At 39.0% G+C, this 15,018-nt stretch overlaps 1 protein-coding gene across 2 annotated transcripts in view; it reads left to right on the forward strand.

Annotated features, from left to right (window-relative positions):
• Positions 1 to 15,018, forward strand: part of ramp1 (receptor activity modifying protein 1) — a 65,152-nt gene that overhangs the window by 35,289 nt on the left and 14,845 nt on the right. Inside the window, exon 2 of one of the 2 annotated variants that reach the window (XM_031746677.2) lies at positions 1,787 to 1,925. In XM_031746677.2, the coding sequence (XP_031602537.1) occupies positions 1,787 to 1,925 (139 nt within the window). The remainder of the gene's footprint in view (positions 1 to 1,786; positions 1,926 to 15,018) is intronic. The other variant, XM_031746678.2, reaches the window with a different exon arrangement.

Below are 15,018 nucleotides of genomic sequence, written 5' to 3' on the forward strand. Positions count from 1 at the left end.
TTAGAGTGATGTGTGTGTAATATACAAGTTGGAAGATCAGTAGAGTGTCAGAAAGATTTCAAGTTGGCACTGACATTATGACTGTGAAGCATGATGAAAAAAGAAAGCTGACGCTGTCAGTTAAGTAAGAAGAAAAATGACTCCAAATCCGACCTCAGGGCGGTTTCCTGGTCTTTTTATGTTTTCTGATAAGGAAGGCTGATAAGTAATTTAATGCAAAACAATTTTATATATAAATATTATTAATATTAATTAATTAATTATTAATTAATATTAATAAAATATTATGAATTACTGTAATATTGATTTATTGTTGTTTCTGTAGTTTTTTGCTTTATTGGCCTTTATTGATTAACATTTTCTGCTAGTTGTGTGCAAGTGTACATAGTAATCTTATTCTGTAAAACAGATTTTTTTTGTGCATTGGTCAAGATGGTTGAGAACTTGCCTTTATTGCCTGTCATCTTTAATACTAATGTTGACAAAATATACAATTTTTGCATGTAGGCATTAACGCTGATTACTCTGCCCATTATTTTTCCAATTTAGGGCATGTTTATTGAGATTTTTCCTTCCATGTTTAAACATAAAATTATACAATATACAAAGATAAAATTACTTAAAATTTGCAGTGCAAAAATATTTGACAATGATATTTGTTGCATAAAATATATAAAATATTATTTGTGTTTTCAAAATAAGAATGCAGAATTTTACGATACATAATTACTTTTACGCCCGAACTCTAAAGTCTTCTTCTTACTCCTGATACTTATATTCAACAAACCTTCCAGTTTTATTCGTCTCTTTTGTGACTGATAAAAAAAATCAAAAGCTTTGACTTAAACGTTGCAACAAATTGAAACAAGAATTTTGAATCTTTCATAACAAAAATTTACAAATCTGTGAAAATGTTGATATTTAACATCTCATTAGCATTTTCAGCCTAACATTTCTGAAATGCACTGTGTCACTGCAGGTGAGGGTTTATAGGGATCTATCCTGTCGTGTCTGCCCTTAAATGATAACTTTGGAGCTGTGACTCTTCACCCTGTTTGTTTCTGAGTAATTTGGCTGTCAGTCCATTTACACCCACACGGGGAGGGAAATAAACAAAGGTCAAAAAGTTAATTAATGAGCTGTAAAAGCACTAATAGGACTCTGAATGCAGAGAAATTACCAATTTCCTTAAGTCCAGAGCTTTTATGTTGAGCTTACCGCAGCTGCAGTCTTCTCACATTATTCTTTTATGACATATCGTTTTTAACCGATAATCTTGAATGGGTGTTACCAAACATCTTTGCCATCACATACTTTCTTACCCACGTTACATCATTTGTCACACAGTCCTTCTGTTAATACGTCAGTGTCCCTCTCAGCATCTGGAGCACTCTCCTTCATGTCCACCAGGAATTTACCTGAAACGCTGGTGTTCAGTTTGTCTCGTCTGTCTCTTATCTGTCTGTGTGTGGTTTTGGAGGTCTTGTACGGCAGTGATAAAGCTTACACTGTGTCAGTGTCATCTGCAACAGATGGGGAAATGGATCAGTTTGCATTGATCCACAAAAGGTGGCAGCAGTTACAGACACTCTTGTTCTTGAGTGTTGCCCTCTGCCGTCATCCTGCTGCGACCAGAGCTCACTGCATTACACTTTTTAAAAGTTGTAAAAAGTTGTTAGCCCTGCACTGAATTATGCATTGTGCTGTGATCCAACTTACATTCAGCCCACTTTCCTTCATTATTCTAATGCCGTCCTTCCCTTTTCTTCCCTCCCCTTTCTCTCAGCAGTGTCTCAGTGTGTGTCAGCACTGGGCTGTGGACCTCACTACGAATACGCTATTGAGGATTTCTGCCTGGGCAAGTTCAGACTGGACATGCAAGAGCTGGATCAGAGACACTGGTGTAACTGGGAGGACACAGTCGAGTGAGTGGAATAATCACAGTCTCATGCACACATGCACACAAAGAGAGAGAGGGAGAAGCAGCCAGGCACGAATGAAACCTGTTTTATATTCACACTAACACAAACAGGACATGGTGACATTTTGGTGAGGCATTAAAAAGCAATTTCATCCTTTTTTTGTTAGGTTTTATCCACTTAGAACAATAAAAATGCTTAAATTGCCACTGTGACGTCTTCCAAAAAGCCTTGGGTTCATTCTGTTATCACCACACTAAACACATGAATTTTTTTATTAATAATCATCCTGTGTATTTTATTTTTTAATCGAAACAATAAGGCAGCGATATACTGTTACATGAAAAAAAAATATATATATATATATTTATATGTATATTTGTTCATCCCTCACTCGAGCTGTTTTTCAGCTTTGGTTAGAGTCCAAAGGCTGATTATGTACTGAGTGAGAGACGACAGAGAAAGACAGTGAGTTGGAAAAAGGGGGGTAGAAGGGATTCAGAGAAACAGTCTGAACAAAAGCAGCACGCCTTTGGCATAAACACAGATCTTTTTGTGTGTGAGCAAATATTATCTTTGTGCTCGCTGCAAAAAACAGCAGCATCATCACAGCTTTTCAGATTTGCTTTTACAATTTCAGAGCATCAATTACAATTAAGTAATTACATAAATAACCCCCCTCCACACACACACACACGTACACGCACACACACCTCCCACCTGACTATGTTTTAAGAACATGTTTGTATTTAAAACGGTCAGCTGTTTCCATCAGGTCTGACCTTACTTTGCACAAATAAACGCTATTTTCATACCTTCATCCGTCTGTACCTGTGATAACACTGAGTAATTGCTGAGACCTGGCATCTTAGAAATAGAATTTAGTTTAACGACGGAAAAACATTTCAAACAATTAGATCTCGAATAATATTTGAGTTCGTGTCTGATGCTGCATATGCACATGCACTGCATGTAGTGAGAAGATTGTGCTGGTTCTGGCAGGACTGTGCCAGGACGCTGTAAGTGGTTTTTTATTAAAATAATAAACTAAACACATTCAGGAACATGTTCAGTACTGTGCAAAAGTCTTGACCCATCCCTCATTTCATTATATTTTGCTTCCAAGGAGCCAGACTTCCTTCTGATTGGTGGTCTTGAGTAATAGTTCTCCAGGATTTCTGAAGGAGTTTTTCTTTGGACATATAAAAAGTATAAAAGTGTTCACAGCAAATATTTACTGACCATATATTCCATGTGTTTGCAAATGTTTCAATAAACCACTTTTCTAGCAAAGTTTAGAGAAATGCGAGTTGACTTTTATGCAGTGCTGTATGTTTATATATTCAGATAAATGTTAGTTTAACCCTTCTCCAGGGTCTTTCTAGTGATATCACTGCTTTCCAAGGTCCTAGAAATAAATTTGGTAAAATTTATCTGGATGTAGAAGTCATTAAACTGTAGGGTTTAAGTGAGTGTATTATCAAAGATCTAAGGGAGACTTAAAAAACAGATAAAAAGCATGTAATTATCAAACTTTTCTTCTGTTTTTCAAAAGGTTTGCTCTGTTGTGATTAAATGCGCATAACTTTTCCTTCAAGGGTAAACGCAGGGTTTATTTGCTAGTAATGATTTATGTGTTATTGTGTCAGCATTTAATTGAAGTTAAAAAATAACCTTATTTCTTTACTCTTTAGACCTTGTTCCACATACTCGAGAACCATGATGTGTTTAGTAGACTGTCTGAGCTCATTTAACCCTAGAACACTATCGCTATAAATAGTAACACAATCACTAATGCCGGGTGATTTTTACCCGATATAATATAACCAATAAACAGTAATCAAATATATCAAAATATGACAACACATGACAAATTAGAGTGGTCGTCTTTTACTTTCAACTGTGCCGTGTCTAACAAAATGAAAAAAAACCTCCTAAAACAAAATAATGACTCTGGAAAGCTGGTCTTTGGTCCACCCATTCCTGGGAAATTTGAGACTTCCCTGGTGAAGGCACAGGCTCCCCGACACGCAAACAGCTGCAGGAGAGAGAAATCATGTAAATGTATTTGCTCGGGTGTAAATCACCCGGCGATAGTGTTCTAGGGTTAAACATTCTCGTCTTGCTGCTCTACAAGAAATGCACTTCCACACGTGCAGTTTATCAGTTCATCGATGCTCGTGTACAAATACTGGACAACTTTGTAAATCCAAAATAAAAAAATGTTTTTTCAAATGAATAAGCTACTTTAATTTCTCCTTAATTTATATATTTTTTTGGTCTTAAACAAAACAGGAAGCAGGAGAAGCAAGAAAGGAAAAAGAAAAAAAAGGGATGATGGACCGAAATGTCAAAAATGGTCCAGCTGAGTAAGAAAGGTCAAATATCAGGACAGTCGCTCCCCTTCGAGGAAGTGCTGCATTCGGGCAAAGATTCCTCTGGAGAGTTCTAATTCAGTTCCAATGACATTTTATGTGTGTGTGTGTGTGTGTGTGTGTGTGTGTGTGTGTGTGTGTGTGTGTGTGTAAGGGCAGTTGCATGGGGCTCCTTCCTACCGCTCAGTCTGCCTCAGCTGTTAAAAGTAGTAACGTTCCTCAGCTATCTTGTCTCACTTCTGTCCTCTGCTGTCACTTACAACTATCACATCAGCCGGGGTTTATACGCGGCTCCCACTGCATCGAATACTTAACTCTGTCCTTATGTTCACTGCAGCATACATTATTAAATGCCTCTGCGTATTTTCCTCACAATACTTCTATTAGATGTCTGAAGATTTAGCACAGGAAAAAAAGGCTCAAAGGCTGCCTAACTGACTTTGCATGCCCATCTTTTTCTGCATTACGGCATAAATTTAATTAAATACAGTATTTCATCTTTATTTTATCTTTACAGCTGTCTCCTCTTTCATCTGCTGGAGAAGGGAACAGCTTCTTTCCTTTTTTATCCCTCATAACTACAGTCAAATGTTTTTCTATTTCCTTCATTCCCCTGCTTCTTCTACAATCCCTTCTGCTCCATATTTTAATGTGTTTTCCGTTGCTCCCTATCATCTCTTTCCCCCTCTGCTGTATTATTTCTCTCTACAAAGTTGCTAATGCTATATTGCACGTCCTCTTTTGGTTAAGTGACATCTCGAATACATTTGGTCTCCCCGAGTCCCTCATGCAGCTATTTTTGTGTCACAGCACTATTTGTTCTCCTGTCGAGAGTGTGCTGTAACGTCCCCCATCTCGTCCAGAGTAACGCCCTGCGCAGATACCGCATCATTGCTCAGTAACACACCATAAATTAGAGAAATTTTGAGGCTGATGGAGGAAACAGGTGCATTGCACGATCCATTACACCGATATGAGTTTGACTCGCAGGTGACGGCACTAATCACCGAGCTGCTGTAAAGCTCATCAGCAGAAAATCCAGTCACATCTTTGCATTCCTGATCAGTCTGCAGTGCGTGAGATGCAGCCAGACGGCAGGTTTCCTAGTAGCAGTCATCACCGTGTGATCATTTTAAATAAGATGACCTCCTGACACAAGACTTTTTAGGGAGGTGTGCTTAGATAAGCTTATTTTCCACAGGAGCCAGTTTGATTCTGTGAGAGTGACGGTAACAACACCACCACAGAGTGAACCAGCAAGAAAATGCTTTTGCAGCCTTTGCAAGAAGGAACGAGATAATTGAAACATCTGAGGCGCTCGCATGATGTGACCTTTACTTTTTTTTTCTCTCCAGCATCGTAGCGTGCAGATAAACCTTCTGCATGCATTTCACGAGATTTTCCCGTGTACTTGAGATAAAACTACAAGTTTCATCTTCATGCTGGCAAATCGTAAATATTTTCAGGTTTTTGAATGCTGTTAGTGTTTAGCATCATTAATATTCTTTTTCTTCCTACCATCCATCTGCTGTGTTTCTTGGGTTAGTCAGCTAATCGTGACACATTGATGCATTGCTGTGCTCGGTGTAGCTTAGCATAGCCCCCAGCGTGCACACACACTCCTCTCTTTCTTTCACTGTGCAGACATTTGTTCTGCAACACTCTAATAATTGATTTATTTTGCTAGAGTTGTCTAATCTCTCACAGCGTACGTCAGATCCTGTGCTAATTTTTGACTACGCTGCATTCATGTGCAGCAGTTTAAATGTAGCCTGATTTGCAAAACTCGTCATCTGGATCTGCTCACCGTGTTTGATCGAATCTATAGCTCAAGTTTCACGAGTGAAATTCACGAGGTCAAATGTGAGCGTCAAGCCAGTGCATGCTAATGATGTTTAAATGTTAAGTGCAGGACGTGCAGCTCAGTGAGTCCATTTAACATCCGCTGTCGAGCTTGTTTAGACACTTTCAGCATCGCTGCGTGAGGAGGTGACAACAGGAAAAAGAACACACAATCATCTCATCACTGCTCAAAGTTAAAAACACAAACAAAAAAACTGTAACGCCTCTTTGCCCCCAAAGAATTACAGCTTGCATTAAACAGAGCAAAGAATTGGAAAAGAAAAGTAGGCAACCTGGTTCCTCAGAGGCAGAGAAAAAGACACTGATGTTTATTTGTACATCCAGAACGGCAACAGGAAGATGCAAAAACAGCAATGCGTTTTTAATGTCCCCACAACTAGAGGAAGTGTCAGCAGCACCGTCAGTTTATCGACAGTGGGATCTTTAATTGAAACTAATCAACTTATTGTGCTATGTGCCCTGCTGTGGTTTTGTGCATTTCGCTGTGAGTGTAGCTGTGTGGCAAACTGAAAAGCAGAATGCTGATGAAATGAATCATTTGGCCTGCCAGCACTCAGGTATGAATGAGACACTTAGCAGACGGAAAAAAAAAATGACACGTCTGCAATTGCAGATGGGAGGCAGATGGAAAGACAGACATCCAGCGGGAGACACGAATGATAATGTGTCACCATCCATGTTCAGTTTTTTCCATTTTCAAACACTTCGATGACACCACTTTAAAAATTTAGCCACTAAAAGATTCTCTAGATGCCATAAACAACTGCAAAAAAATGCAAATCGTTCTGATTATTATTAGGAGGGTTCCGATAAATGAAACTACATATGTAATTGTTCTTCCGCTTATTAACCCTTGCACAAAAATCAAATTAAAGATATGAGAGCGTTTTATAATTAATAAGCCTGTGGCCCTGCTGGAGCTGCTTGTCCTGTTCATCTCCACAGAAAACACTTACAGCAGAGCAGAACCAGTCTCATCATATGAGCTGCAATCAAAAGGCTTAGCGTCTGTAAAAACCGAGAACCATATCTGATTCAAATTTCGCCTCTTTGAGGTCATCTCTCGGTGCGCCACGGAACTGCTTCCAGCAGTGCTGCTATTTTTAGACCCCTCCATGGAAGTCCCATCCTGACCACCTACATGTGAGCATCTGTAATTTCACCACGGATCAAAACACTGATGCTGAGGCTCATCACTGGCGATGAGAGCTGGATCTCTGGCTTTCATCCAGAGACCAAACAGCTGTTTTTACAGGAGGAGGTCTGCAGTGTGCAATAATAAAGATGGTGCATGAAACTGAGAGTATAACTAGGAGCCTCTTCATTATTTTTCCCACATTCATGACACTATGCACAGTGGATTCATCCCCCCAGGGTCACACAGTTGCACTGTAACAGCCACCTGGACTGTGGCTCATGCTGTCGCGCGAGGGCACCAGCTATGTTGGTCACAACTTTATCTTTCAATTGCTAGACTTTGCTTCATGCAACTTTTCCTTCCTTCCTAAAATTAAACTCCAGTTTGAGGTCACGATGATCCAACATGCGAGTGGTGAGTATTTCACTTCCTGGCGGGAGAACTAAAACAGCTGTTCACATACGCTGTACGAGAAAGCAGCTCACACTACTTGTAAGTGTTTGCTCTGATAACTCTTTAAAGCCAGATGTGCTCAAACGATCCCACACTGCTGCCCAGTCTGAGCCACGAAGGTTTATTCTGTGTTATTTTTCATATTTCACTTCCATCTCATTCAGCTGTGAAAGCTCTCACTAAAGTTCTCATAGCTGTTAGAGCCTCGAAGCCTCTGGGAGGTCAGAGTACCGCAGACCCCTTAATAATACACATGACATCGGTCACTGCCTACACAGAGGAGATGTGCAGCTACGTGGTCTTCACTGTAAGCTACAGATTATACTCTGTGTGTTTCACACCAAAGAGCCATTTAGTGGAGCTCGGTCTGTCACGTCCTAAACAATTTAATCCGAATGACGTGTTACTACGATGTTAATAGGATTGTTATGAAATTACTCAAGTGTAAAACAGAGAAAAATGTGTTATTGTGCTGTCGTATTTGGTTAGGTGCTTATATCTCTGAATAAAGAACTGTTTAATGTCACAAGGCAGACGACTCTTTATTAAACATCTATAACTTGGCATTGCTCTTCTCAGCAGGCATGACAGAAGTGTTTTAATCCAAAGACCAGAGTGATTTTACAACACAGTTGAAGCAATTTAGATTTATTTGTCCTTTTGGAAATCCCACAACAATATAAGAAATGTAACTACAGCAATAAAGACATCACAGTTACAGACTTTCAAGACACTAACAACAAGAGAGTGTTGTTAGAAGCTGTATATGTCTATCCACATCACACTTTCTCACTATAAACACTGTAATCGTTTTTTTATAAATGAATCTGAGTGCCATAACAGGTTTTACTCAATCAAGCATGCTGGTTGTTGAATGCAAGCATCCCTCTCCGGATTAGCTGTTCGTGTTTCTCAGTCCAAAACCAAATGAAGGAACAGTTTAAAGGCCTTTTGGAGGTAAATTAAAAAATATGAGTGTGTTTATCCTCTAAGCGTCTAAGTGCGAGAACAGTAAATGGTTTTGAGTGACAGCTGAGCAGGGAGGGTTAATTAATCACAACCTGAGGCAGACACCATTTGTTTGTTTACGAGCTTGCTGAGGTGTAAGACAAAGTATGCGCCCATGCTGTTACATGAGGAGGACAGATTAGCATATTTCTTTTCTGTGTAGAAAACACAGAACATGTTGTTTATGATCAACCTGCAGTATGTGCAGAGGATATTCAAGCAATTTTGATATGTTCCTAATCTGTCATCTGCAGTCTGTTTTTATCTCTTCATCTAAATCAACATATGAAGGGCCGCCTTTGATCTCACCCTTGTTTTTTTAAACTGTGCATCTATGAATCCATCTGCAGTTACGATATAGTTTCTGAGGACTCAAGGAATCACAGTGTAGCCTCCAGGCCTTGTCAAGTAAAGCATGATGAAGGTTTGGTTTTAGGGAGGCTGGTAAACTCTTGAACTTCACTGCTTACACAGACCACAATTAATTATCCGCCTGGCTCGCTTTCACAGTTAAACTGTATCTTCAGCCAAAACAGACACTTACCATCGTGTTAAGACTAGTCTGAAGGCTTAAATGTAACTTGGCACTTTAAGCCAAACTGCTGTGTAATTTTTTAAAGAAGAAAAATTTATCCTCCTGTCATTGTTTTACCCACTCATCGGGTTTTGCTTTGAGCAGCAGACATTACTGAGCTAGTTCAATACTACATGGTGCTATGTTTAGTTAGGACTGGGCGACATTAGCAAACCAAATATGTTAAACAATGATTCAGTTTATGATTGACGACAACTATTTAAATAAAATAAAGTGATGAGGAAGCTATGCAACTATGTTGTTGTATGTTGTACTAAAACGCCAAGGTTGTGGGTTCAAGCCCCATACCAGCCATAAAGTGTGGCAGTTGTGAAATTTTCCAGTGATAATGTGATGAAGTTAAAATCAGTAATAGTTGCTCAAAAACACAATCTGTACTAGAGTCACCTGCTAATTGGAAGGTCAGTGGTTTGATTGTCTCATCTGCATGTTTTCGTGCAGATTTTAGACAAAGTGCTTCACAGTAAAGGTAAATAAATGTTGTGTAAATGAAATTTGTAGCAGAAAGCTCTTTGAACACTCAGCAAGTGTAGAGAAATGCCATAAAAGCATCAATCCAAATAATAAGTGTGACCCCAGCTGGCTTTTGTTTCAGCTTTTACTTGACTTTTAGTTACTCTTTTTGCAGCTTGTCCTTTATGTTTAGTTTGCCCAGCACTCCTTTGGATCTGTGTAGTCTGTTCCTGCAGCTTAGTTCCTGTTTTACTTTGAAAGTTTCTGTCTCTGGTGTTTTGCTTTGTTTTACTTCCTCCCCTGTGATTCACATTATTGTTTGCATCCTTGCTTTCTCTGATGAGATGAGAGTATTTTTCATCACCTCGCCTCACCGGGAATTAGAGACAGGTGGGGAAAATGCAATGTGTATAAATGTTTAATCACGTGTTTTTCCCATGTGTATAAATAGACCTTCCCTCTGTCTTTGTCACAGTGTATGTTAAGAGTTTTTCCATCCATGTACACCTGTTACTTTGGATTTTTTTTTGCTTTGCAGTTTGTACTTTCATTTAGAGTTTTTCAGCAGTCTGCATCCCGGATCCTGCATTTAGGTTTTTGTTTTGTTATGTTTTGTGATAAAGTGAGTAATAAACTGAATTCTAATCATGTTTAAAAAGAAAAAACGTATATTTAATGAAAAAAAAACCTTGAAGGTAGTATCTAAAAATGCGTTAACACTAGTGTGAAAGTTTTAATATATGCTTCCACTTTAAAAGCCTTTAAACTTCTACAAAAAGAAATAACACGCTCATCCTCACATTCGCAATGAAAAGTCACCACAGTTTCCTGCTAATGCTAGCAATTTTTCAATCGATGTAACTGCTGTTACTGAGCCAGTTTGCTGACTCAGACCCTTTCCTATGTTCCTCGTGTAGCAGCTTTCAGTGAGGACTAGGTTACATCATGGATAAGTTCAATTAAATGCTTCACAGTTCTAACCACGTCTTTCTTCTCTAATTGAAAGCCTAATATCCCGTTATTTGCTGTAAACATGTAAAGAAATTTAAAGTGGTTCTGGCAGGCGCTGCTGAGATAAAACATGCCAGTGTTTCTGAATTAAAGTCCCACTAACGTCTAATCAGTGACCAGATATAAGAAGCTGAGTCCGAATCATCCTGAGTAGTTGAGTTTGTTGAGTGCATCTTTTCCTCTAAAAATACCAACAACTCGAGATAATCCAGTGCCTATAAATATTTATGGGGTCTATTAGATATGCTTTTGCTTTAGTCAGTCCATCTGCCAGCCTCAGTAGCACAAGACACTGAGGGCTGTGTCTGCTCATCTATCTACACCGTCTGTTGGGTTAGTCAGCTAATTGTAGCACATTATTACATTACTGCGCTCATTATGGAAGTAGCTTATTCTAGCTCTCGACACATGCACAGACACACTTCTCCAGCATTAGTCCATAAACGCTCTGAAATCCACTTAAGCTTTGCTCTGTTTTAGTTTTGATTTGCTGTGAAAAGGAAATAATTAGAAATCCTCAAAGGTGAACTGATTTAAAGAATCCCAAAAGGGCAATTCTGGTGATTCATTAGAAATCATTATAGCCTGGATTCATGCCTTCATTACAGGTATTCATTTTTATTTTTACAGCATGATATATCACATGATTCAGTTTTTAAATGCTGTGTAAAATGATGCAAGTGATGAAAAATGGGATTTCTTTTTCTTTCTGTTTGTTCATTGAAGAAAAATGCACCAGAAACAATGAAAAACTGTGTTTTAGATCCTTCAGAGGATGATAGCAGCTTTGCACACTTGGCATTGGCCTGTCAGACAGTCTAACAGGACACATATGCTGAGCACTTGTTGGCTGCTTTTCCTTCACTTTGTGGTTGAATTCATCCAAAGTCACATCAGTGGGGTTTGGGTAAGGCGGCTCCGGTGGTCCAGCCGTGGGATGAAGGGTTCTCCTCCATGTTGGGAACCACGCATGCAGATACCGTATGTTCATGTTCTCTGCACAAACATCTCACAAAACAAAAACCACAAGAGCAAAGTGCATTGTGCCGGCAGGTTTTCTCTTTCTTGACTCATGCAGTTCTCCTATTCCTATCAGTCTCCATCATCTCTGGTTCTTAGCAGTAGTATTTCATAAAATCTCTGATCTTCCCTTAACGGCTGGTTTCTGGGACTTTGATCAACTTCTCCGCTTCCGAATTTGTGTCATTGTGAAGGTTTTTCTGGACTTTGTTTGCTACACACTAGAAATAAGGGCTTGTCGTTACTTTGGTTTTCTTCACTTAATTAACATTTTCTTGCCAATATTTGGATTGCTGGAGCTAATTTCTCTGTACCGACACAGCTAATGATGCCAAATGAAAGAAACTTCATTTTAAGCCATTCCAGATCAAGATGTTAATATATAATTGTAAACAGAAATATGTTATAAGAATCAAACATAGCTTTTGGGTGTAGTTGCTGGGTTGAAACACTTTTTTAAAAATTACTAAATAATTTGATGTGTGTCATTTCAGCTACAGTTACCTGTTTGTCAGGTGAAAACGTCATTATTTGAACTCAGCATCCAGCTGGACACACGTAAAGGGTTAGAATACAAAGAATGATACGATGTTTTCTGCCTTTGACCTTGAATACATTTTCAGACTGCACACTTCTTGTTTAAAAATAACCATCATCTGTGATTCTGCGAGACTTTTCCGCCCGTGTTATTGTTCGAGGATATTTTGGTCAGTCAGTCATGCATGTCTGTAAGCCGTCTGTAATAATTTAAAAACCCTTTTGTGGCTGAGTTGAGCTCACATTGGTTTATGCACAAACCCGGGCCAGATAAATCTAGTGAGCTCAGTAGTGTGGAAAGCTTACTGAAGTTCCCTCTCTGTGGACCTGTGTGATTAAACAGCTGATTACTTGGTGATTAGAAATGGATTGCTTATGTTTTTACAACTCTAATGACTGGATAACGTCCAGCAGTGGCTGCGTTGCTGCATGACTGCAGCTGTTATGCAATAAATCTTTAATAGCGTTAGGACGATGATTCGAATACTTGCCTCGGTAAGGGTGGTTTTTCATTTGCATTAGCCTGATATGTGATAGCTGGACACAAACACGGACAGAACAGGAAGCAGCCTGTCAGTAGCATCATTTATGCAGACTGTAATTTAGGAAGAAAACTCCAGTTATATTTTGTTAAGTTCTGAATTATTTTCCATAAAGAAAAAAAGTCTCATTTCTGAAGATCAAACCACATCATATCCACACTGTAAAAAAAAGAAGAAAGAAATCCTGCTGTGAGAAGAAGAAATCTTTGCAATTGGGAAAAAAACACGTAGCATTTCATTTTCTCTTCCATTGTTGCTCTAAGTCAGCATCTTTATAATCTTCTTCTTCACTTATTATTAGCTTACACTATATTGGCATCTGCACACAGTGCCGTCCTAAGAACTCCTGAAATTACATTTCGAACTGTGTATATATAGAAGCCCTTAGAGGAGCACACAACAAAAGGTGTTTTCTGCTTTAATTGAGCCGTCTTCTTGTTCTGTGCCTTCACATCAATACTGCAAACATTCACTTTGACGATTCACCGGTCCCACCGGGTTTCCACTGAAGCTGGAAAGGAATTAAGGATGAGAATATTTTTCTCCCGCTGTTGTGCACCGTTGCTTCTCATTCTCTTTGTTCTGTCGTTATAGCACTGTTCAGTCATACACTATCTTTTTAGATAAGCAGACACAAACACACCATGACTGTTTATACAGCCCATCGATTAATTTGCCACGTTTTTCATCTGCGTTCTAAGGATATCATAAATAACACGTCTGCCTTTACAAGTTTGTGCCTCATTATAAGGAGAAAAGCTTTGATGTACTCACTGTAGTCACCTGCTGTTACCTTTGTTGCTCCTGCGACAAAAGCGGATAAAAAAGAAATCAGATTGCAGTTATATGACAGGAAGACTTCACCTCTATCTGTGTCATTACTGCAAATACGTTACAGCGTGGTCTCAAGCATAGTATTGTATTATAGTTTTCACATTTCATAGTGGCGCCGGCCACATGTGGGTTTATGCAAATGTGAGTGACAGGAGTGGAAAAGTGAAATAGTAGATCCACAGCAAGGAAGCTGGAGGAAGCACTGGGCCTTCATGCAATACACCGATCTTTCCCTGAAGATAAACCATCACTACACACCTTTATGTGGACATCTAGAAGTTTTTGACAATAAAATGGATGCATGGCTGGTCACAGGAGGCTGGACCCACCTGGAGTAGACACCAGTCTATTGCAGACAATCATTATTCAAAGTAACTTTCTTCGAGTGTCTTAAATACGTGCTTGGAGAGGTGTGTGTACGGTACCTCCCAAACCCCCCGTACTGCCAGGGGGTTTGGGAGGTACTGTACATACAATGGGATCCAAACTGGGCTACACATTTGTACAATGGCTATTTTAGTTCTTTCCATACTCACTAGTAAATATGTGTAATTACAAATTGATTTAATGATAGCATGAGATTTGTGATCCCAGTATCATCTTACAAAAAGTGCCTCCATAAGATGGAAATCTGATAGTCACCTTGATCTTATTTAGTTTATATAAGTAGTTCTTTCAAAGTTTGGAGACATGATCTTATTTCAGTCCTGAATCCTTTACCTTTATTAGTCCCACACGTGGGAAATTTGTTTTGTCACAGCAGGAAGTGGACAGTGCAAAAGTTATGAAGGACAATTAGAATAAAATAAGAATAAATACAGTCAAACCAAACCACCGTCTCCTCACAGATCTTTTGCTGATTGACTTTTGTTTTCTTTGTTTTTTGTTTTTTATAAGTTCTGCATCTGTGGTGAAGTTCTATCTTTCTGTGAACAAAGCCTGATGTATTGATCTTCTAACAGTGCCTGAACGTGCTTTGATTACAGCAAATCTAGTTTGAGCAAAGGCGTGTTAGCGCCATGCACTGCCCTCCCAGAAACCTTCAATCTAGTCTTGATTCAGTGTCGAGAAATCTTCTCTCAGCTTGGAATACCAATTTGACTTCTGAACTTTGTGTTAACTCCGATGCTTCCTCCCATCACAAGACTACTTATTAGGCAACGTTGCCGGAAACTAGAGCCAACGGCAAATTTATAACATGTGAACAACGGCTGCAGGTTTATTTAGCTGAAAAAAGCTTCTGAGGAGTGGATTAAATCCATATGAGTGA

The sequence above is a fragment of the Oreochromis aureus genome, linkage group 16 (genome assembly GCF_013358895.1).
Source record: "Oreochromis aureus strain Israel breed Guangdong linkage group 16, ZZ_aureus, whole genome shotgun sequence".
In the NCBI taxonomy this organism is placed as follows: domain Eukaryota; kingdom Metazoa; phylum Chordata; class Actinopteri; order Cichliformes; family Cichlidae; genus Oreochromis; species Oreochromis aureus.